The sequence below is a fragment of the Polypterus senegalus genome, chromosome 15 (assembly GCF_016835505.1).
Source record: "Polypterus senegalus isolate Bchr_013 chromosome 15, ASM1683550v1, whole genome shotgun sequence".
NCBI lineage: Eukaryota > Metazoa > Chordata > Cladistia > Polypteriformes > Polypteridae > Polypterus > Polypterus senegalus.
In genome coordinates this window covers 51,408,909-51,432,092 of record NC_053168.1, presented here as the reverse complement: position 1 = coordinate 51,432,092, position 23,184 = coordinate 51,408,909, and the positions used below count along the sequence as shown (strand labels likewise).

The following is a 23,184-nucleotide window of genomic DNA, read 5'->3' as shown; positions in this document are numbered from 1 at the left end:
CTGTACATGTGACAACACTTTTCTTTATACAGTATTTTGTATGTTTGGGCTATGGGGAAGGATAGAAAAATGGAAGCCTTTTCTCACAAACAAAAACATCCAAGCCCCACTAGATTTTGCACAATAGATACATCCATTATCCCATATCCATGTGGATTAATACTGATATGACTGGGGATGAAGTTTTGGATCGTAATTCATAAAGGTATGTTTGACACAAAAGCAACGCAGTACCTCACTAGAAGAATACCATTATGTCCAGTTAAGAATGGTGATGGCAGCATCGTTATTTGGAGCTGCTTTTCTTCAGGGCACAGCAGGCTTTCCATACCTCAGAGACCTGAGTTCGATTCTCCGCTTGGGGAGAAAGTGTTTTTTTTTTTTCTTTTTAACCTCAAGCGGACATAAAATTTATAAATTGGTCTGCACTGTCGGTTAATGACATCATTATATTTTCGTGTGGGATGCTCCTTTTAAAATATTTTTTAACAATTAAGACTGCAATTAACATGAACAAGTGTCCTTATAACTGTTATTTTTAAGATCCATAACACAGAGACAGACAGAGCACTGTGTAACAGAGAGACAGACAGACAGAGAAGTTACTAAATATATACAGTGCATCCGGAAAGTATTCACTGTGCATCACTTTTTCCACATTTTGTTATGTTACAGCCTTATTCCAAAATGGATTAAATTCATTTTTTCCTCAAAATTCTACACACAGCACCCCTTAATGACAACGTGAAAAAAGTTTACTTGAGATTTTTGCAAAAGTGATGCGCTGTGAATACTTTCCGGATGCACTGTAAATAGACCGGGAAGGCACATGTACTAAAAGAAAAAAAAAAGATCAACATGTGCGTTGATCCTGCTACACTGAATAAGCTCACGCGCTCTAAACCATAGATCTGATTCTAAGTAACAGCACAAGTATAGACGAAACCAAGTGTAATCAAGAGTCCCCGGTTTGATCCCCACTCACTCCTATATTTGCTGGTTTCAGTAGTAAGCTGCTCTTTTTGTTAATATTATACAGTACACACATACACTTGGTTTGCGTCTGTACTTGTGCTGTTACTTAGAGTCAGTTCTGGGGGGTTAGAACTTATTCAGTGCAGTAGGATCAACTGGATAAGTTTTAATTTATCAGTACAACAAAGCATTACAGAAAATGCACATGTACTGAAAGAAAAAAAAGATTGTTGTGCAGCAGGATCAATGCACATGTTGATCTTTTCTTTCTTTCAGTACATGTGCGTTGTGCAGCAGAATCTTAAAAATAAGAACAGTTATAAGGACACTTGTTCATGTTAATTGCAGTATCAATTGTTAAAAAATATTTTAAAAGGAGCATCCCACATGAAAATATAACAATCTCATTAACTGACAGTGCATACCAATTTGTAAATTTTATGTCCGTTTGATGTTTAAAAGAAAAATAAAAATAAAACCACCTCTCCAGCAGGGAATTGAACTCTGGTCTCTGAGGCATGGTAAGCCTGCTGTGCCCTGCATCAGCCAATCTTACCGCTAAGCCACGGAAGCTGTTGTATTGTCCTTGAACATTTTGTGAAAGTGTTTATTTGATGTTTGGACTAAATGCTTCACACATTCTATAGTTTATGCCTACATTTTGTAACATTTATTACTAAAATATGAAAAAGTTTCTGTTTTAATAATGCGTTTACACAGATTACTGTAGAAACGGAACACACATGAAATGCGTGTGTTCCAAATAACTATCTATTATTTCCACTCTAAAACTCCACTTCACTCCCAGATAATCAATCAAGGCATGAGCTGGGAGAAGTTTATGCACATTCTAAATCGGTGGGTGGATGGAATAGCCCGCTGCTTGCAGCTTGTTTTTATCGGCACATTTACAGGACAAAGGATGCTGGCGAAGAGCTGCAAATGGTTTTAAAGTGGGCTGGATCTACGAGTTTTTTCGTAGACTCTGGTAATTCTAGTGTTAATTGGAAGTATTAGACAATGTGATATCAATGAATGTGTGGTGCACTGTTGTAAATAACACAGCCTTACAATGTATTATTAAAGAGGTAAAAATAGACTGAATATTTTCTTTTGCTAAGTAATAGCTTTTTACTTTGAGCTGTAATGCATACGTTGCTACTGACAGATGATCTTATACAAACTTAAACTAGGTGAAATATCTCTTTTGGTCTGAAATGCAAATGTCTCTTACACAGCAAATTACATTTTAGTTATATCTTCAATTAAAGCCAATAAAAATAACAGCCCATTTGTTGTCTCCTGTGTATGTAGATTTTCTGTAATGCTTTGTTGTACTGATAAATTAAACTTATCCAGCCAACTGGATCAGCTGTCCTTGACCTAGTTTTTGATCTTGCAGGCTCATGAGAGACTTGAAGATGTTAAACTGGAAGCAGTACGTGACAATAATATGGAACTTGTGTCAGAAATTCTGGAGGATATCAGACCATTAACAAGTAAAGACGACAGTGCAGCAGAACTCTCACGCATTTTGAAAGAACCCCATTTTCAGGTAAAACATGAATATTGAACTTATAAATCTTCAGTTATTTTACAAAAATGAATAACATAAACCAACAAAAGAAAAGAGTAGCATTAACTGTGTAAGACATAATTATTTTTAATATTTGTTTATGACAATGGAAATCAATCTACACAATCATGGCTAAGGCAGGCCTGTGTTATTGTGATGCAGTAGCCAGCTCTGGGTTATAAATTCTGGTCCAGACACAGTCTGTGAGTAGAATTTGTGCATGCCCCCTGTGTTTGAGCCGAGTTCGAGTATAGCTGTGTGTTTGAGTGTGCCTTGAGGTGTTCTGAAGATCGTCCAGAGTTAGCTCCTGTCTGCAGGGAATGCTGTAAGTCTGTGACCCTTAAAGAGAAATGTGAGTTCAGAAAATGGATGGAAATGCAGTGCACTGCAAAAGTGTCCCAAATTGTTATTAGTTTTCAGATGTTACAGCATTGTAAGTGCTTTTTAAATATCTTGCACCAATTTCTATTTTTGTTTCAGACTCACATGCTCAATGAGAAAAATGTTAATCATTTGTTTTTGTCAGCAGCTAATAATTACTAATATGCTGTTTTTTAATAAATGAGTTGGCCTTGCACTGGATTGGTGCCACAATTGGAGCCTCTGCTGACTGTAGTTGATTTTGGTCCCTTATAACATTGTATTGGAAAAAGCAAGTCTGCAAAGTGAATGAATGTTTAGATGGACCACAGACTTTTAAACTTATACAGAATGTTACTTGGGGTTAAACAGTTGAACTGAAAGTGTCACAGCCATAGGTTGAAATCCTTCTGTGATCTCTTAGTCTTCAGCCCTGAATAGTCTGTTATTTAGATATATACATGTGTCTGTCTCCTAAAATAGTTATCTATTTAAAAGGGCTTTGGATAAAAAAAGAAAAAATAGTACTCTAGTGAGACTGAGGTGGGATCTAAATATCTTGAACTTAACCAAACTCTGACCAGCAAAAATAGAGACGTGGGCTGTTAAATGAAGACTCTTTGTTGAGCTGAAGACTGCTCTCTTTTCTCCTTTTCAACCCACCTTCAATATCCCTTCTTATGATCAAATCTTTCAGATTTCAGCCATAGTTAAGCATTTAGTAGTTAACTCTATTATTCATTGCGTAAGTTTCAAAGTGCTCATGTGAAATCATTAGAGTGTTGTATTGTTTTGGGTTTTGTTCCACCCAACACACTTTACAGTTTCTGAGCCTTTAACCCTACATTTTATAGAATTTGAGACTTGGTAATGTTAATTGAGCTAATTATTATACAGTAGTGTTTGACTTTTACCAGCTATCTGTATTATACTGTATTGGTCTCATTTCAGAGCTCTGAATGTTGATAACTGATGTTCTCTGGTGTATAAATACCATAATTTCAAGTTTATTTTTGAATTTCAACTGACAAAAATGTACTGTTCTTTTTTTTTTTTAGTCTTTATTGGAGGCCCATGACAAAGTGGCATCAAAATGCTATGAACTGCCACCAGAATCTGAAATTAATAATGAAGCACCAGTGAACAACCAGCAACTTGTACAAGCTGATGCCGTACGAATGATTGGTATCCGCAAGAAGGCAGGGGAGCCCTTGGTAAAATCACTTGTTCATATACAAAACTTAAAGTTCCTTTATTTTATAAACAACCACAGTATAGGCTTGATAATGATATAATACAAAGTTGATTTTTCAAAAGAAAGAAAGATTTGTGCTTTTTCAAATTAACCTGGGGGATGGTGGGGGAGAAAATGAAGCAGTACAAAAAACAGAAAGGCTTTTTAAAATAATTCATAATTGGTTATTTTGTAATCAACTTTTTATTCAATAAATATGCAAGTATAAATTACAGCAAATCAAACATGACCCTGAAAGATCAACACATATAAAAACACCCACTCTGTTGTGCCCACCCCATAGCTGAAGTTAATCATGCAGGAGAGAAGGCACAGCTGCAAAAATAAAAAAAAGATATGGACATTAAATTAACTCCGATTCAAAAGAGTCTAAACAAAATGTACGTAGGATTGCCACTTAGAAATATCTGAGCCAGACACACCATGAATTCTAGCAGCAGAAAGTTCAAGAAGCATAAGGTTGTAGAAAGAGGTTTTCCTTAAATTAAAGGATAAAGAATGGAGAGATTCTAGCTAAAAGTGAGAGCTATGTTTTCAGCAAAAAGGAGCAATCTCTGGTAGAATTTTTAGAAGCAAAAGTGATGCTCAGGCATTAACAAAACACATCTATTAGAAACAATCTTGTGCTGCTAGCCACCAATAAATTCTTTACAAGATATATAGAGAAGTGTCGGAGTTGACAGATACAGTATAGGCAGAGATTTTCATAAGTACGCTGAATAACCCTGAAAATGTGTTTTGATTTTAGTGATGGGGCTTTGTGTGGGTACACTGCCTTTTTTAAGGGATGGAAAGCTTCAGTTACACTTTCAACTAATTTGTCTTTCAAGCATTCATCTCTTTTAGACCAATTTTGTTTTGAATTTGCCTTCACTGAATTAACAAGTGATGAAAAGTAAATTAAAGGAATAAAATAAAAAAGAAAATCATAGCTCAAAATACCATATAGTATTAATGTGGTTACCTGGTGTTGAACGACCTATCTGAAATATAACTTGACTATGCCAGCATTAGGTGAGTCTGAACAAGTTGGATAGTAGCCAGTATCAAATAAATATTTAACACAAATTGGATAGTAGCCAGTATCAAATAAATATTTAACACTTCGATCTGTAAACTCCACATTGTAGCCCAGAGTGCCTAAAAATGACAGCTATAAAAGTTTGTTGTTATTAACAGAATGCATTTATATATTATTATGTAGTCATTACACATGATTACCATATATACTTGCGGATAAGTTCTCCCACGGATAAGTCGGGACTTGATTTTACCATATATTTTCTGGTATTTTATAATGTCGGTCGTATAAGTCAAATGCGGAAAACTCATGCTATTGGTCCAAGAGATTATGATATGCTAATGCCCACCTGAGAGAGTAACCATGGAGCACACTGCCTTTTTTTTTTCCTATGTATTATGCCTTCTTGACCACACAGTAACACCCGAACTATTCCGAAGCAACTCTTGCAATGATTTGTGTTTTTTTTTTTTCTTTTCTTTTCTTATCTACTATGGAGTGTTCGATCAGAAGAAAATATGAAGCTGGTTTTAAATTAAATGCTGTTGAAGTGGTGAAAGAAATTGGTAACTGCTCTGCATGCAACAAAATTCAATGCATTTGAAAAACTAATGAGAGATTGGAAGAGGCAAGAAGATGTAAAAAAAAAATAAAATTAAGTGTTGCATTTTTGAATGGGCGTATAAGTTGGGTCTGATTTTATGATCGATTTTTTGGGTTTCAAGACCCAACTCATACGTGAGAATACACAGTATTTTATGTCATTAGATAAAAATCAGCTTTTTTTATGCATATTGCTGACAATTGTCTTTATGTGTAATAAATTTTGATAACCTCCAAAATATATTTTCAATTAGTATTAAACACTTTTTATTTATTATTGGTTAATTCTGATCAATGAATTCAGTTGTGAGTATCAGTCTGCCATTAATTACTACACTATGTTATTTATGATTTCCGTGAAGCAAGCACAACCATAAACATCTAACAAGATTCCAAGTATCCAGTTTTAAAATATGATGTTTTAATTTCAAAAACAGATTAAAAGAAATGATTTTCATTTTTCCCCCATTTATTTTTTAAGTAACATTTTCAGAAACCATCTGTAATAAAATAGAAAATCCACTCTATGTCTATCAGAGAAAATTATGTCTTATTTTTTTATTCAGGGTGTCACATTCAGGGTTGAGAATAATGACCTAGTAATTGCTCGAATACTTCACGGAGGAATGATTGATCGCCAAGGCCTGCTTCACGTGGGAGACATCATTAAGGAGGTGAATGGACATGATGTTGGAAACAATCCAAAAGAGCTCCAGGAACTGCTAAAAAGCAGCAGTGGGAGCATAACTCTGAAGATACTTCCCAGCTACAAGGACAGCCCCACACCTCAGCAGGTATATCCTGCTTTACAGCAGTTCTTCATTGTCATGTTTCCACTGACCCATCAAAAAGTTTCAAGTATACATATTTTTAAAAATAAATGTAGATTTTATTGTATAAAGGATGGTATGCTCAATTTAATTTCAGTTTTCATTTAGCTATGTTTAGTTAAAATACATTCTTAAGTTGAAACAGATCCTTCATTCACACACATACAAGATATTCCATGAGCACATAAACTAAGCACTTTAATGATATTTTTTACAGACCCTGATTAATTTTCCGGTCTCAGAATAATGGCTTGCCCATCAGGTTTTTACCCAGAACCATCCTCTTTCAGTTTGAGAAATACTATCGGGCATTCTTTTTTAGCAGCAGAATAAACACATAATGTACACATGTATCCATTTATTTTTAATTAACACCAGTCTTCTGGCTGGATGTAGCACTATGTACTTAGACTTGTTCAGAAAAATGTCTTCTAAATATGGTATTTTTTTACCATCTTGTAGATACAAATTTATTGATCTTTTAAAAACAGCTTCTCAGTTTCGTTCAACCAAATTACATAAGTAATGAGGTCTCTGCATCTGAGCACTCAGTTTTAAGGCAGGCTGTGTGACCGCCATTTTTAGGGTACCTGTGTGGCATCATCTCTTCATACCATGTTATTGCAGGATCTGTTGCCCATAGTAAGATTGACCAAGTCAGCACAAGGTCACTACATTCATTTATTTTTTTCATTCTGAACAAGATTCCCCCTGATGATATAGTGTGTGGCAACCTATTATGAAAATGCCAACTTCTATTGATGGATCACTGTTTTGGAAACTCGGTATGTTTAGTTTCTGAAGATAAAATACAGTATGTTTTCTTAACTTATAAAGTTATTTTGTTCCAGGGTACTAGAAATAATGAGCTGCAGTTTCTGGTTTTGCTTATAGTGGGTTCCTCCACTTTTATACACTCAGTAACTGATGTGGTCTGCTTTTTGTGGGAGAGCTTTATAAATGTAAAAATGCTACAAAAGACAAGATGCATCAAATTAAAATGTTGGTCATTAAGTTTGTTTTTAAAATTGAGAACCTAAATTTCAGAGCCTGTTCAGTAATTCTAAGTTAGCAAAATGAAATCCGAAGTTCTACATTCTTATAGAAGAAATAAAGGTGAAAAGAACCTGATATTGCCAGCTGACTTAGGAATTATACTTATTTTATCTATTTGTTCGTACAGTATGAAACCCACCCTATGTCACATAGAATTTCAAAAGAAATTCTGATTTGATTTTCTTGAATGTAATCAGTAAATGTTTCAGGTACTGTAGATTTGTTTTGATTTTTTTTTTTTTTTTTGGGTTATATAGTCAAGGGTGTCCAACTTTGATCCTGCAGGGCTAAAGTGGCTGGAGGTTTTCATTATAACCATTTTCTTAAGTTAGTGACCAGTTTTTGCTGCTAATTTCATTCATCATTCAATAACCCATTTATAATGAGATGCAGACTGTTGACCAGCTGACCCAATATCTGAAAATAAAGAAAGGTCAAGGCCTTAGTAATGTCCAGGTCAGCAAAAACATTTGGTCAGTGTTCTAAGAAGGGTAACAGATTTAGAAATGTCAGCTGTCAGAATGAGAGTCCCAACAAGCCATGGAATTAAATAACAGGTTATGTTAATCGATGTCTTATTAGCAAACTGTTTGGAGTGAAATTAGTTGGGAGTTTGGGGCAGCAACTTAACGGGTCATCTGTTATCTCGCTTCACACCTCATTTTTGTTTGGCTTCCATTTAAGGAAAAAGCATTTCAGAGGACTGAGTCTTCAAAAACACTGCAATTAAAACAAAGGTAAAATAAGTCAATTTACATAAAAAATTGGTGCTCACAGATGAAGAAAATAACAGCAAGAAAAACCTGCAGCCACAGTAGTGTTCAAGGATTGTAGCTGGTGGCCCCGATGTAAAGCATTAGACCAATTAATATGTTGAGACTGAATACATTTTTTGCTTTTTTTTCGTGCTCAAAATATACTCCATTTTCCTAAGGAAGCTGTTAATTATTTCAGATAGAGTCTTTAAACATCCTCAGCCCAATTTGATGAATGTCCTCTTCATCTAGAAGGCTCATTTCATCATAGGGTAGATGTTGTATCAAACATAGACAAGGAGAATAACAAAAAGTGTAGTGTGCCATTTATTCATGCACTAGTTTTTCCAGACTCACCTTTCCATAATAAGATTACAATTCTCCAGAGCCTAGCACTATACAGTATATAACACTATATAGCTTTGTGTTCAAGCTGGGAAGAAACCCTATACAGGATGATTTTCAACACTGGGCAGGTGTATTCATGCCGCCTCTCTTGCTCATTCTAGACCCATTGAGTGTCAAAGTGTAATCTAGGAAGCTTGTTAGTGGGATGCAAGACTAAACTGGCAGAAAAACTGGAAGACCCAAATAATATGAACTGGATAGAGAATTAGGCTGAGGGCCCTAGAGCTATCAAAACAGTTGAAAATATGTTATTTCTTTATTTTGTAATATCCAATAATTGTATTTTGTCACAGGTATATGTAAAAGCACATTTTGACTATAATCCTGGAAATGACAATTTAATTCCTTGCAAAGAAGCAGGCCTTAAATTTTCAAGAGGAGACATCATGCAAATTGTCAACCGTGAAGATTCAAATTGGTGGCAGGTTTGTATGCAGTGTTTACTGTTTTGAAGGTACTGATATGTCTTGTTAATTTAGATAAAATAACTACATTCACACTGATGAATCCCTACTCACACAAGTTTTCAGTATGTAGTTTCTGCTCTTTATTTGATTATCCTTAAAGTAACCAGCAATATTTTCTGCTTGAAACATACTCTGTCCAGTGTTGTGGGGCTAAAATCACTAGGTAAAAAGAAATTTGCTAATTTTGGTAATGGAGGTTATGGTTCTCAGCCAGAAAAGGGTGGAGTACCCTTTCCAGTTTGGAGAATAGGTGCTCCTTGCATATTCCCCTCTGGGTTTTCCTTTATAATCTCAGGTTGGATGTCACAAAAATGAACTGTGACAACTTCTAAATGAAGACTGTGATTTACTGGTGTTGTTATCAACAGACTCATTTATGAATCAAATGTTGCAAAAATATATCACTGCAAATTACAAACACAAAGAATGTTTGTTTGCTTTTGTGTCCACAACTATCCATCACCCAAAAGATTTAAATAATACCAGTCATTCATTTTTATCCTTATTAGAATTTTACTTTTTTTTTTGTAACATGATGGGTGAGATTTCAGTACTGTTGAATTTAACCTCTGTGAATATTTTAATGCTAAAGACGATAACCTTGAATGCTTCATGTGCCCTTAACTGCTTGACTGTGGTTCCACTGAACTCATAAGTACTTCTTAGAAAAACCTAAGCATCTCTTAGCGGCCTTGTTTTGACCACGGGTCTGTCAAGTTCTGTGCGTGAGGGAGGTTTAAGCCTGCATAGCAGAATTAGATAGATAGATAGATAGAAACTTTATTAATCCCCAAGGGGAAATTCACATACTCCAGCAGCAACATACTGATAAAACCAATATTAATTAGAGTGATAAAAACGCAATGCAAGTTAAAAAAAAATGCAAGGTGGAGAGTGCGAGGCAGGTATAACAGTCTATAATCTTGTATAGTGTTAACATTTACCCAAAAACCCGGGTGGAATTGAAAAGTCGCATAGTGTTGGGGAGGAACGATTTCCTCATTCTGTCAGTGGAGCAGGACAGTGACAGCAGTCTGTCACTGAAAATGCTCCTCTGTCTGGAGATGATACTATTCAGTGGATGCAGTGGATTCTCCATGATTAACAGGAGTTTACTCAGCACCTGTTGCTCCGCCACAGATGTCAAACTGTCCAGCTCCATGCCTAAAATAGAGCCTGCCTTCCTCACCAGTTGGTCCAGGCATGAGGCGTCCCTTTTTTTTTATGCTGCCTACCCAGCACATCACCGCGTAGAAGAGAGTGCTCGCCACAACCGTCTGATAGAACATCTGCAGCATCTTATTGCAGATGTTGAGGGACGCCAGCCTGCTAAGGAAGTATAGTCGGCTCTGTCCTCTCTTGCACAGAGAATCAGTATTGGCAGTCCAGTCCAGTTTATCATCCAGCTGCACTATCAGGTATTTATAGGTCTGTACCCTCTGCACACAGTCGCCTCTGATGATCACGGGGTCCATGAATCTACCACCAGCTCCTTGGTTTTGCTGGTGTTCAGGTGTAGGTGGTTTGAGTCGCACCATTTAACAATGTCCTTGGTTAGGTTCCTATACTCCTCCTCCTGCCCACTCCTGATGCAGCCCACGATAGCAGTGTCGTCAGCAAACATTTGCACATGGCAAGACTCCGAGTTGTATTGAAAGTCCGATGTATATAGGCTGAACAGGACCGGAGAAAGCACAGTCCCCTGCGGCGCTCCTGTGCTGCTGACCACAGTGTCAGACCTGCAGTTCCCGAGACGCACATACTGGGGTCTGTCTGTAAGATAGTGATTTGTGTGAGGATAAGCACAATAATTGAGATTTGTTTTGATTTGAAGTTGAGTACATTTTAAAAGTTTAAAAAAAAAAAAAAAAGTGCTATTCACAATAATTCATAAAAGCATGTTTAAAATAATCCTGTTTGGATTTATACCATTTTTAGTAGTTGGTGTGTACAAGTGACTGGAAAAGCTACCTGGAGCTAAATGCTTGAGAATCCATGAACGCCCTTTTGCAACAATAACAGCATTTATTTCTATAGCACATTTTCATACACAGGATGTAGCTTTACAGGATGTCAAAAAAATAATTTGCAAATAATTAAGCAAAGATAAACAAAGTTAGAAAATAATAATAATTAATAGATAAAATGCAAAAAATAAATAATACATACATATGATAACTATATATAACAGATACAGTCATATGAAAAAGTTTGGGAATCCCTCTCAGCCTGCATAATAATTTACTCTACTTCAACAAAAAAGATAACAGTAGTATGTCTTTCATTTCCTAAGAACATCTGAGTACTGGGGTGTTTTCCGAACAAAGATTTTTAGTGAAGCAGTATTTATGCATGTATGTATGTTGTATGAAATAAAATCAAATGTGAAAACTGGCTGTGTAAAAATTTGGGCATCCATTTAATTTTGCTGATTTGAATGCCTGTAACTGCTCAATACTGATTACTTACAACACCAAAGTGGTTGGATTAGCTCATTAAGCCTTGCACCTCATAGACAAGTGTGTCCAATCATGAGAAAAGGTATTTAAGGTGGTCAATTGCAAGTTGTGCTTCCATTTGACTCTCCTCTGAAGAGTGAAAGCATGGGATCCTCAAAGCAACTCTCAAAATATCTGAAAACAAAGATTGCTCAGTATCATGGTTTAGGGGAAGGCTACAAAAAGATATCTCAGAGGGTTAAACTGTCAGTTTCAACTGTAAGGAAGGTAATCCGGAAATGGAAGGCCACAGGCACAGTTGCTGTTAAACCCACGTCTGGGAGGCCAAGAAAAGTACAGGAGCAGCATATGTGCAGGATTGTGAGAATGGTTACAGACAAACCACAGATCTCCTCCAAAGAACTTCAAGAACATCTTGCTGCAGATGGTGCATCTTTACATCGTTCTACAATTCATTGCAATTTGCACAAAAAATATCAGTATGGCAGGGTGATGAGAAAGAAGCCCTTTCTGCACTCACGCCACAAACAGAGTCGCTTGTTGTATGCAAATGCTCATTTAGACAAGCAAGGTTAATTTTGGAACAAAGTGCTTTGGACTGATGAGAAAAAGCACTTTGCATGGCGGAAGAACAACAGCGCATTCCAAGAACACCTGCTACCTACTATCAAATTTGGTTGAGGTTCCATCATGCTGTGGCGCTGTGTGGCTGGTTCAGGGACTGGGGTCCTTGTTAAAGTTGAGGGTTGGATGAATTCAAACCAATATCAACAAATTCTTCAGGATAATGTTCAAGCATCAGTCACAAAGTTGAAGTTATACAGGGGTTGGATATTCCAACAAGACAATGACCCAAAACACAGTTCAAAATCTACAAAGGCATTCATGCTGAGGGAGAAGTGCAATGTTCTGGAATGGTCATCACAGTCCCCTGACTTGAATATCATCAAAAATTTATGGGATGATTTGAATCAGGCTGTCCATGCTCAGTGGCCATCAAAGTTAACTGAACTGGAGAGATTTTGTATGGAAGAATGGTCAAAAATACCTCCATCCAGAATACAGACACTCATCAAAGGCTATAGGTGGTGTCTAGAGGCTATTATATTTGCAAAAGGAGGCTCAACTAAGTATTGATGTAATATCTCTGTTGGGGTGCCCAAATTTATGTACCTGTCTAATTTTGTTATGATGCATGTTGCATATTTTCTGTTAATCCAATAAACGTAATGTCACTGCTGAAATACTACTGTTTCCATAAGGCATGGCATATATTAAAAGGAAGTTGCTACTTTGAAAGCTCAGCTGATGATAAACAAAAATCCAAAGAATTAAGAGGGGTTCCCAAACTTTTTCATATGACTGTATATAATAGAGGAGTAGAGTCCTCATATATAGAATCTGGAATTAAATCTCCAAAGATGAGTCCAATGATAAGGTGAGATGGAGAGGACATGAGAGAAGACAAAAGCTCCAGTTAAACTGGAAAAAAAAATGTGCACAATTTCCAAGGCCAAAAGACCACTCAGCCCTCACTGGACATTCTACATAACATAAGTATTCCAGTGTAGTTCCTTATTGTTTGTGGTTTTTTTTTTTTTTTTGGTTTCGTCTTAGAGTATTTGATGCAGTGGGTCAGGTAGGAAATTGGGTTAAAGTTGGATAAAGAACACCAGGCACATTTTGCTGGTCAGTAGTGAAAAGCCGCACAATCCAAGCCATTCTTGACCTTATTCTGACCCACCTGATAAGTGTGTGAGCAGTACATATCAGAGGTGTTAAACATCAATTGCTGGTTTGCCACAGTGAAGGCTTGTGTTTTTTCTGTTATGATGTGAATTGTATTTTTGGGACATGATATAGTCCAACTGGTTTGTGTGAGGTCAAGCTATGTTGATGGTATTGGAATTTTCAGGATGACAGTAATTCCATCCACAGAGTAGAAGTGTTCAGCAGTTTGAAGTGTATGATAACAACATAAACCACAAACCCTGGCAATTCCGCACGTTTTTTGTTGTAGTAGTAGTTGTAGTAGTCGTAGTTGTAGTTGTTGATACGTGTACAAACTCCATTGAAATTCAAAATGCAACATGCCACCACTCTTTCACACCATTATAAAAACAAGAATGTATTAAAAAGCACAGCTTTATTTTATTTAAAACAAAACACAGATTAGCATGATTTTGCTCTTTCTATGGTCCAGTTGACTGAAACCTTGTAGGGGAAGAAGCCCTGATAAAAACTGCGGTATAGTTGTGTCATATGTGTTCATATTCTCATAGATACTAAATTGCTGCCTGAAACAGCATTTAGTAACCAAGAGAAGTGGATACTGTGCTGATGTTACAGCAGAGAGATGCTATAAAAGTGAAGGGGTTCATGCTCTTCTTTCTCTAGTTTGTAAATGAACGGTGCCTTCCGGCAGCACAGTTCTTGCAATAGCCTGCTGGGTAAAAGAAATGGGTTCTCCGGGGCCAAATAAGAAGTGACATTAGTGGGCATAGTCTTCTGGGCTGCAAGTGAAGGAAGAGTTTGCGATGATGATCCCAACTTGCTGGTATGCGACAAGAAGAAATAATTAATTAAAAATTAATTTGCTGCTTTACTTATAGTATCTTTGGAAGTGTTTCAGAGTTAGAAGAATGAGCCCTTTTCACTCCATTTATTTATTTTTTATTGTTTCAACTGTAGGTCTGATGCTACTTTAACTTCAATTTTTCTTGTATTGCTGTTAATTCCTGTATTGTAAAGGTTTTAATTTGAAGTTTTTTATTGCTTAACTGATGAAATAGAGGTAGAAGTCAAAAAAATAGGTTAGTGGTTTTCTTCACTTAATTCTTTTACTTCTTGATATATTTCTACAGTTTCAAATACCTTAAGAGGTTTAGTATTAATATGATACTATTACCACACTATATTATAACCAAACGATGTATTCCTAAACACTGAGCTAATAATGGATCATCACTGACAAAAAAATTTTTTCTGTCATAGTTGCATAAGTTGGTTTTATTTTAGGGTGATGTTGTTTAGATATTTATTAACAGTTTATATGTATGGGCTTCATAACCTCCCCCAATGGACTCACATTGGCAGGGGACCTGGCTTTTCCTCGACTCTAAAGCCCATGTTAAATATTTGCCATTGCAGGCTTGTCATGTGGTTGGAGGGATGACAGGACTTATTCCAAGCCAGTTCCTGGAAGAAAAAAGAAAAGCATTTGTGCGGAGAGACTGGGATGGCTCAGGTACTGCATTACATCAAATGGCAGAAAGTAAATGAGTACCTTTACAGTATTGTTAATAATATTGTCTTCATATATCTTACTGATATAATTATTAAACGTCTAGAGTACAATAAATACAGATTCATAGCAATCATTTTGTAGATATTGGAGGAAGCACACCATTGATTTGAAATTTACAGACCATGACTAGTATTTTGGCAAACTGTTATTTATTTTATGAAATCTTTGAATATATAAAATCAGATGTGTTTTTTGCATGCTTAGCCATTTCTTTCCATCAATCTGTTATACCAGTGATTGAAATGTCTCTGATTTATTAATTCTCTGGCACATTCATTTTCCAGATGCACTTATTTCAATACTTGATGGCAGGAGCTATCCCAGTAACTTTTCTCAATAGGCAGTAATTAACTTTGGACAAGCCCGTAGGCCACTATGGGGGGCACACTCAATCATTTAACTTAATGTATTCACAGGGGGTTGATGTATAGTCGGCTTTTTTTTACATAGCTTTGAGGACAGAGAAAACCCCCATTTACACATGGTGGGGACTTGCCATCTCCACAGACTGGAGATGTGAGGCAGCAGCATTGTGACGCCATAAACCCCAGTCTCATCCCCACTCCCACCCACAAGTTGATAGCAAAGACAACATGACAAAATAGGATAATCACTTAGGCCATATCCACATTGCGTTTTTAAAAGAAAATAATCTCTGTCCACAGTAGTGTTTTCACATTGTTTTCAAAATGATCTCTGTGCACACTAACCCGACTGAAAACGTATATGATTTAGTCGTTGACATTCTCTGTCCATACGTAGTTTTAGATTTTTGCTAAGAGTAAGTCCAGACACCTTGTTCAAAACTAGCAATCCATGAAGGGGTGATAATACCAGGATGTATTATTTGCGTTTTGTGAATGTGTGTTGCATTCAGAATTCAATTTAGCTGCATACAGGTGAGCAACTCAACAAACACTAAGAAGACCAATTCCTCTGTGTCTGTCATGGTGGAAAATGGTTTTCTTCCATGAAGGTGACCGATCAAGTTTTGAGATGTTGTAATGAGCAGGATCCAATTAGGGAAGGGCTTAGAGTCTGCATTTTCAAAAATGTATGTTTTTGCCCATCTAAACTGCAGTGCACAAGCTGTGTTTTCAGAAATATATAGGTCTGAAGACTGTTTTTTAAAGTCAAAGTTTTTGGGGTTTGAAAATGTGGGGGTAGTATGGACGAAAGGTGGAAAAGGGAGACCATTGTAGTTTCTAAAACAAGGTAGTCTGGACACATAGTCTTTGAGATCCTGTAGTCATTCTGGGACCTCTCATACAGTAGATAAAAATGGGTAAAAATGGATTTTTGGATCAGACTATATTTTTTCCTTACTGAAGTTCCCAAATTTTCATGCATCCAAAACAATCCAAAAGTGGAACAAATGCTGTTGTATCTTTTTGAAGATTAAATAGCCCTTCACATTTATAAACACTTCTGCAGCCTCATCCTGCTGTAAGGTTGGGACAGTTTTATGATTTTTCTTTTTTTGACCTCCCAAAAGTGCATTAAATATGCTTCACTAATTATATTTAAAACTTTACGATTATATTTGTCCATGTTGTGCAATGTGTTATTTAATTATCACAAGATTAAAAAGAATCTGACCTTGCCGGTGCCTCTGATTCTGAAGATGAACTTGAATAAAAGGTGCACGTTTTAGAAAGGACCGCTGTTTTAATTGTATGCATATTATTCCATTTCTATTCAGATATATACGTCATAAGGGATTTTAATCTGCATATTTCAAAATGTCGATTTCTAAGGTATATGCAGTCTAAAATGCTTCATGCATAAATGCAAGAGCACTGTGAATTGCAAATCTACTGTGAACATGTTTCTTCAAGTGTGAAAAATATATTGCAAAAATCGGCTTCTATGCGGAAAAAAGTCAATATTGAGTGTTTGCATATGGCAGCACTTGATAACAGCTCATTTTTCTCTGATCTATAGGAGTCCTCTGTGGAACTATTAGTGGCAAAAAGAAGAAAAAAATGATGTACCTCACAGCGAGGAATGCAGGTTTGTTATTGGTTTGTCATTGTTTTAATTTACTTTTGTTCTCATTTACAGAAAAAATATAGAAAATTTATTTGTACTTAAAATTTGTGCTCTTTGCTTAAAACAGAAGAGTTATCTCATTTTTATTGGATATCATTAGAGGATTGATTTTTTTTTAATTCTCTTTAATTGCTTCATGTCAGAAGTGCCAAAGAGTCAATTTTCAAATCACTTGTCATCTGTGTTCTTTAATTGCAATAAAATGGTGTACTGTAATCTAAAATGAACTGATCTCAGTTATCATGTTTTTACTTCAGAGTTTGATCGCCACGAACTGCAGATTTATGAAGAGGTGGCCAAAATGCCTCCATTTCAGAGGAAAACACTAGTATTAATTGGAGCCCAGGGGGTTGGCCGGAGAAGTTTGAAAAACAGACTTATAGTACTTAATCCTTCCAAATTTGGAACAACAGTACCATGTAAGTTTTTTATTTTTTTTTGCATTTAAAAAATTCACTACATTTGGTAAATGAGGTATATTTTTTGAAGGAGCATACAGCTTAAGGATTTTTTTTGGTTTACTCACATTTATCTGACTCGGAGGTTCTTATAATGATTAACAGTCCTTGTGGTTAAACCCAAAAGATTAACAGGTTTGACTTAATAAAATGCATGCTTCACATCGTTCTCCATGTGCTTGTCACAGTACACAACTTCTAGTTAAAGGGGTGTCAAACTTGATGACTGCAGTTGCTGATCTGTGTATTTTTGTTTACATGACTAGGAATCGCAGGGGATACAAGTTACCTGATTGTTTCATGACTTTCCATCACAGTTTTTTTTTTTTTTTTTTGGACAAACAATAACATTCTGCCTAACAGAGCGGCGCCTGTGTGAAGGATTTACCAGTACTGCGAGTCCAGGCGCAATCTCTGCCCTTTATTTTTTAATCTTTTTTAACATTCTTTTGTGTAAATAAAACATGAAATATCTGAAAAATGACATTTTCTTTTGTTTGCAAAGTCCAAAACTCTGGTTCCTTATTTCTTGTAAGCTACATTAATATTCATTGTACTTGCTGGTGGGCATTCATTGGTGGTCTGCCCCTGAAACTTAAGACAATATTAAAGCTGTTTGATTTCATCAGGGTGACTCGTTGGGGCTGTCAGACTGTGTGATTGGGGTTCACGAAAGATTAGAGCTGCAACTGCCTCCATTTTTCTGAGATGTAAATTAAATCTGCGACTGAAAATCTCTGTTAAAGGTTATAGTGGCAACATGTCAAACTTGACAAATCAGGCCATTCTGTCATGAGCATCAGTCTCTACACAATAGATATCCCAGATCTTCTCCCAGTGGCTGAACTAGAAGAGCAGTATTTGTACTCTGAGGCCTTTCCATATTATTGTGAAGCCAACTGTGAGCACAGGAATGTAATTTCTGCTAATTGTACTTGCCTTCCTTTGGTCACCACTGAGATCTTATAGCCATAGAGAAGAGTAGGCATGCTGACTGACAAGTAAACTAAAAGCTTTTATCTAAGGGTGTTCTTCATGACTTGTCAACCCAGTCTGCTACAGTGTTAATAAAAACTGCTCCCCCGGCACCAAATTATAGGTTAATCTCATGATCCCCTCTTCCTTCTCTGGTGGTAAAGACACATCAGTATGGAAACTTCAATAGCAGTGAAGTGGACATCTTATAATCAGTGATTCAGAAGCAATGTTCTTTGTGTCTTCATCACACAGAAAATAACAAATCTGGCATTTTAAAAGTGATCCTGCTTCACTGCTGGTGTTTGTAGGAAGCTGAACATCTAAAAATGTTCTAGCTACAATTTACCAACCATGTAGTTAAAACCAGCTCAGTTGTCTCCAAAGTATTTTTTTATTAAAAGGAGTATTGTATAGCATAGGCAAAGCAAATTCTACAGACATGCAGGCAACATAACACAACTTTCTTCTTCTTTTCTTTCCTTGTTAATTTTATCTCTGGTTTGTTTTTTTACATTAATCCCCCATCCTGCAATCACAGATGTCTAGTATGTTGAAAAATGTGGGTTGTGGCATTGTAACAGGAGGTGAGAGCAGAGCAAAGGGTCAGGGAGAGATATGGCTGCTGTGTAATCTGAGATGCAGAGGGAAATTATATAAGTGTCCTTTTGTGACTTTTAGACCCCGGGTTTGCAGCCAGCCTGTCTTCATGAGGACGAGAAGTGGAGATTAGAAAGATCCACAGCCATCCACACATGTGACTACACCATGCACATGCAAGCCCTTTCTTGGCTTCCTTTCCTGGTGCACTAATGCATGTAATATGGTAGCAATTTAGTGTTTTTGATCAAATGCTAGGAAATTCTGAAAGGCAGTACACTGGCATGACTTGAGGTATACTACATGCTGCTGTCACAGAGAAAAACTCACACAGACATGGAGAGAATGTGCAAAATACATGTGGACTTAAACACAGAACTCTGGACATGTGAGGGGGAACCGGCCCAACAGCCTTCAGTGGATGAAGCTAATGCGGATGTCTGGAAGAGTATGTGCTACTCTTCATGTCAGTACATTCAAAAATTGACATACTAACAGTCAAAGCAAATTACACAATGAAGTTTTATCATTAAAAACTCTTGTATTAATAATTTGGGGAACAGTGTGCTTTTAGGCATTGCTTGTGCTTGTGCACAGTTGTCACATTTGTTTCTTTTTATTATTTAAAAGAATATGCCATGTAATGATCCTTTCAGAACCCAGTTTTCATTTTAGTCATTGTATATATCTTTGTTTTTATTGTGATTTTGTTTTGTTTTTTTTTTTTTTGTTTTTTTTTTGGTTACTTTAACCATTCAGTTACTTCAAGGCGACCAAGAGATGATGAAAAAGATGGCCAGGCTTACAGATTTGTGTCAAGAGTGGAGATGGAAACTGACATTAAAGCTGGTCGCTACCTGGAACATGGAGAATATGAGTCAAATCTGTATGGTACCAAGATAGACTCCATTCATGAAGTCGTCAATGCAGGAAAAACATGCATTCTAGATGTTAACCCCCAGGTAAGCAAAATTCTTGAATCGGACATTAGGATTGGCTGCATTTTAAAGCAAAAGGCAGTGTTTGAAATGAAAAAATTTTAATGAGAGTCCAGGAAATGAGGGAAAAACTGTATTTTCTAATCCATCATAATTTCAAAAGTGTAGATTTTAAAGAGGTACCCTTATAAATGCCATAAAACTCCTGTTTACTCCACATTTTTTGGTTAGAGTTGATGAAATAATAATTCCTCGATGTGTCTTGAGAGCTCATGTACGTAAAGCGGTCCTATAAAATCAGTTCCTTAATTTTGATGAACCAAAAGTAAACCTTAGTGAAGAACTTGCTGGGATTTTGCATTCATTAGAGTAGCAATTTAATTTCTTTTAATTCATTCAATACTGTGGATTGCTATCTTCTTATATAATACGCTACCGTGGCTGTTTGTTTGTCTGTCCAAGATTTTACCTGCACCTAGCTACACCTGTAGCTCGCAAACCGTTTCACCTATTGAATTTGGCACACATATACTATGTGATGTCTACTATCTGCTTTCGGGGTGATGATTTTTATTACTCTTTTTATTTTCATTTTATTTTATTGTAGATTCAACTCTCGGCAGCAGGGCAGCCGTGCGGCGCATGCGTATGGGCGCTGTTCTCATTCCCTACCACCTTCGCTAATCATTCTTAAGTGCCAGATTAAGTGAAAATTTAAAGAAAACGTACTAAGTTATTGCAACACAAAAATTAACTTAATCAGTTTTAATGCGAAAAGATGCCAATGAAAGAAGAGAAACAGCGGGCCACTAGGGTGGAGAAAAGAGGAGCTGCTCAGGAAGCAGCAAGCGCATCATCCTCTGAGCAAACGAATGCTAAACAGAGACAGAGAGAGAGTCTGAAAACTATGAATGCTCAAGTCAAGTGTATTCACTGCACTTTATCGTGCAGTACGCCATTACTGTTTTTAGAATGATTCTTTAAATAATGCAATCATTTTAAGTGCTACTAATACTGACATTTGTGGGTAGTGTCTGATGAATGCTATTTGCCATCAAGAACTAAATTGGGAGAAGCAAAGCTAATTTTAGTTCCTCTTACAACACTTTTTCTGAAAGTGAAATTTGAAATAATTAGTAGAAAAATTAATTATGACACTTTCTCATTGAGGACTTTCACAGAACAGATTATTCAGCAGAAATGTGTCAAGAAACACTGCTGGGGCTCCTTTATAACAATGGCAATTCGCCTTTATAGTGCCCCACGTTGAATGTGACTGCTCCTTTATCCTTGGGGCAAGTCAGAGGTTTTCTTCTTTTTAGTAATTCTGTTATGTATTCGTTAGAGGGTGTTGACACTTGTCTTTTTATTTATTTGTTGGGCTTCTGTGAAAAGCTAGATTTTCCCATTTGGACAAATAAAGTACTACTGTATCTCCCTGTCTATCTCTTTGTGATGCACTACTTTGAGTATCAAGACTAAAGTTGACAGTTGATTTCTTTTTTTTTTTTCTTTTTTTTTAAATTCCTCTACAGGCTCTGAAGATTCTGAAGACATCCGAGTTCATGCCATATGTTGTATTTATTGCTGCTCCTGAGCTGGATACACTACGCTCGATGCATAAAGCAGTTGTTGATGCAGGAATAACCACTAAGCTTTTAACAGTAAGGCAGACTTTCAGATCTTAATATTGGGTATATGGCTTTATTTGCCTTCAGTAGTTATCTTTAAAGATTCTAACTGTCCTCCTATTGACGGTGTTCATCTCCGCAGTATATACAGGCATGTCTGGTGAAATTGACTTTCTCTGAGTAAGAGTTGCGTACTCTACCCCTGAAGTGCAAGTGGCAGAAAATTGAAAGCCAGCCAAGCATGGCAGCAGAAAGCAAATTGTAGGCATACGGAAAGGATAAATTCAGACAAATGGAAAATAAAAAGCCGCCTGGAGGAACTGCTGGGAAACTCTTTTTTTGCCGTCTAACAAAGGGGAAGACACCATCTTTCATCTTGGTCTAAACAGGGAGTGACCACATCACCAGTCATGAAAAATAAGCTCAATCACACAAATGGTGCACACTCTTTCTACTAGAGCTATCACGCAAAGGTCTAAAAATCTGTTTGAATGTTTTTACAGTTTGAACATAAGTTGAATTAAAAGTTTCTAATTTGTCTGTTCAGCTGTTTGCTGCTCTAGCCGCTACTTTGGGACTCATACTTAAAGAGTATAATTGTGATCCTCAGAACTGTGAGAGTCGCAGCTGTGATCCATGTGGGGACATTGCTAGAAATGTTATTAGATAATATGCCATCAGTTGGAGTAGATGAATGTGAGCGCTCAGTTCTGACTGTTGAACCTTCACGTAGAGAAGAGTCCCTTTCCGTGATGCACTATTTATTACTTAGCGAGGATCTGATGCATTCAGTTGCTTCATTGGTGAAATGCACAAAGATGAACAGCACCTAATTTGTAGAAGAGACTGCAGGAAAAGTGTGGCTACAAACAGCGATTAAATGCTTGGTGAAATAGTATTGACTAATCACAAAGAACGAATCTGTAGTCCATCTCACTAATTCTTTGACAGAAAGCAGTAGTGTGAGATTTACATCCCTAAAAATGTAGACACTTTTGCCCTAGTTTTAAGTTCTTAATTCTCTTTTGTTGTTTTCCTATTTATTCTACATTTTATGTGAAGTTTGCTCCCTTAATTGTATCCTGATGATGTCAACAACAAAAGCTGCAGCGACTTTATAATACTCAGGTGGCACTTGGGAAAGACAGCTTGTTCATGCAACAATATATATATGTTTTTTAAACACCACGAAATAAAAATAGAAAAAAGAGTTACGTATAAAGCTTGAAAACTAAAATTGGAGGAATTCATATACCTATGAGACAGCAAAATGAATTCAATCACTTGGAAAATGCAGTTTAATGTAGAAAAATGCAACGTGTTGCTCGTGGGTAAGATGTACGTCAGTTATAAATACACAATGCACAACCTCTGACGAGTACTTAAGGGTTTATGTTAACACAGTGTTTCCAGTTTCTATGCATTGAGCAGCAGCAATTATAAAGGCAAATAAAATGT

General features: G+C 36.5%; 1 protein-coding gene across 7 annotated transcripts in view; it reads left to right on the top strand.

Annotated features, from left to right (window-relative positions):
- Positions 1-23,184, top strand: part of mpp6b (membrane protein, palmitoylated 6b (MAGUK p55 subfamily member 6)) — a 143,411-nt gene that overhangs the window by 105,370 nt on the left and 14,857 nt on the right. For all 7 annotated transcript variants that reach the window (XM_039736181.1, XM_039736182.1, XM_039736185.1 and 4 more), the window contains exons 3-11: positions 2,378-2,530; positions 3,970-4,125; positions 6,357-6,584; positions 9,133-9,264; positions 14,916-15,012; positions 17,017-17,085; positions 17,382-17,543; positions 19,917-20,119; positions 21,631-21,759. In XM_039736181.1, the coding sequence (XP_039592115.1) occupies positions 2,378-2,530; positions 3,970-4,125; positions 6,357-6,584; positions 9,133-9,264; positions 14,916-15,012; positions 17,017-17,085; positions 17,382-17,543; positions 19,917-20,119; positions 21,631-21,759 (1,329 nt within the window). The remainder of the gene's footprint in view (positions 1-2,377; positions 2,531-3,969; positions 4,126-6,356; positions 6,585-9,132; positions 9,265-14,915; positions 15,013-17,016; positions 17,086-17,381; positions 17,544-19,916; positions 20,120-21,630; positions 21,760-23,184) is intronic.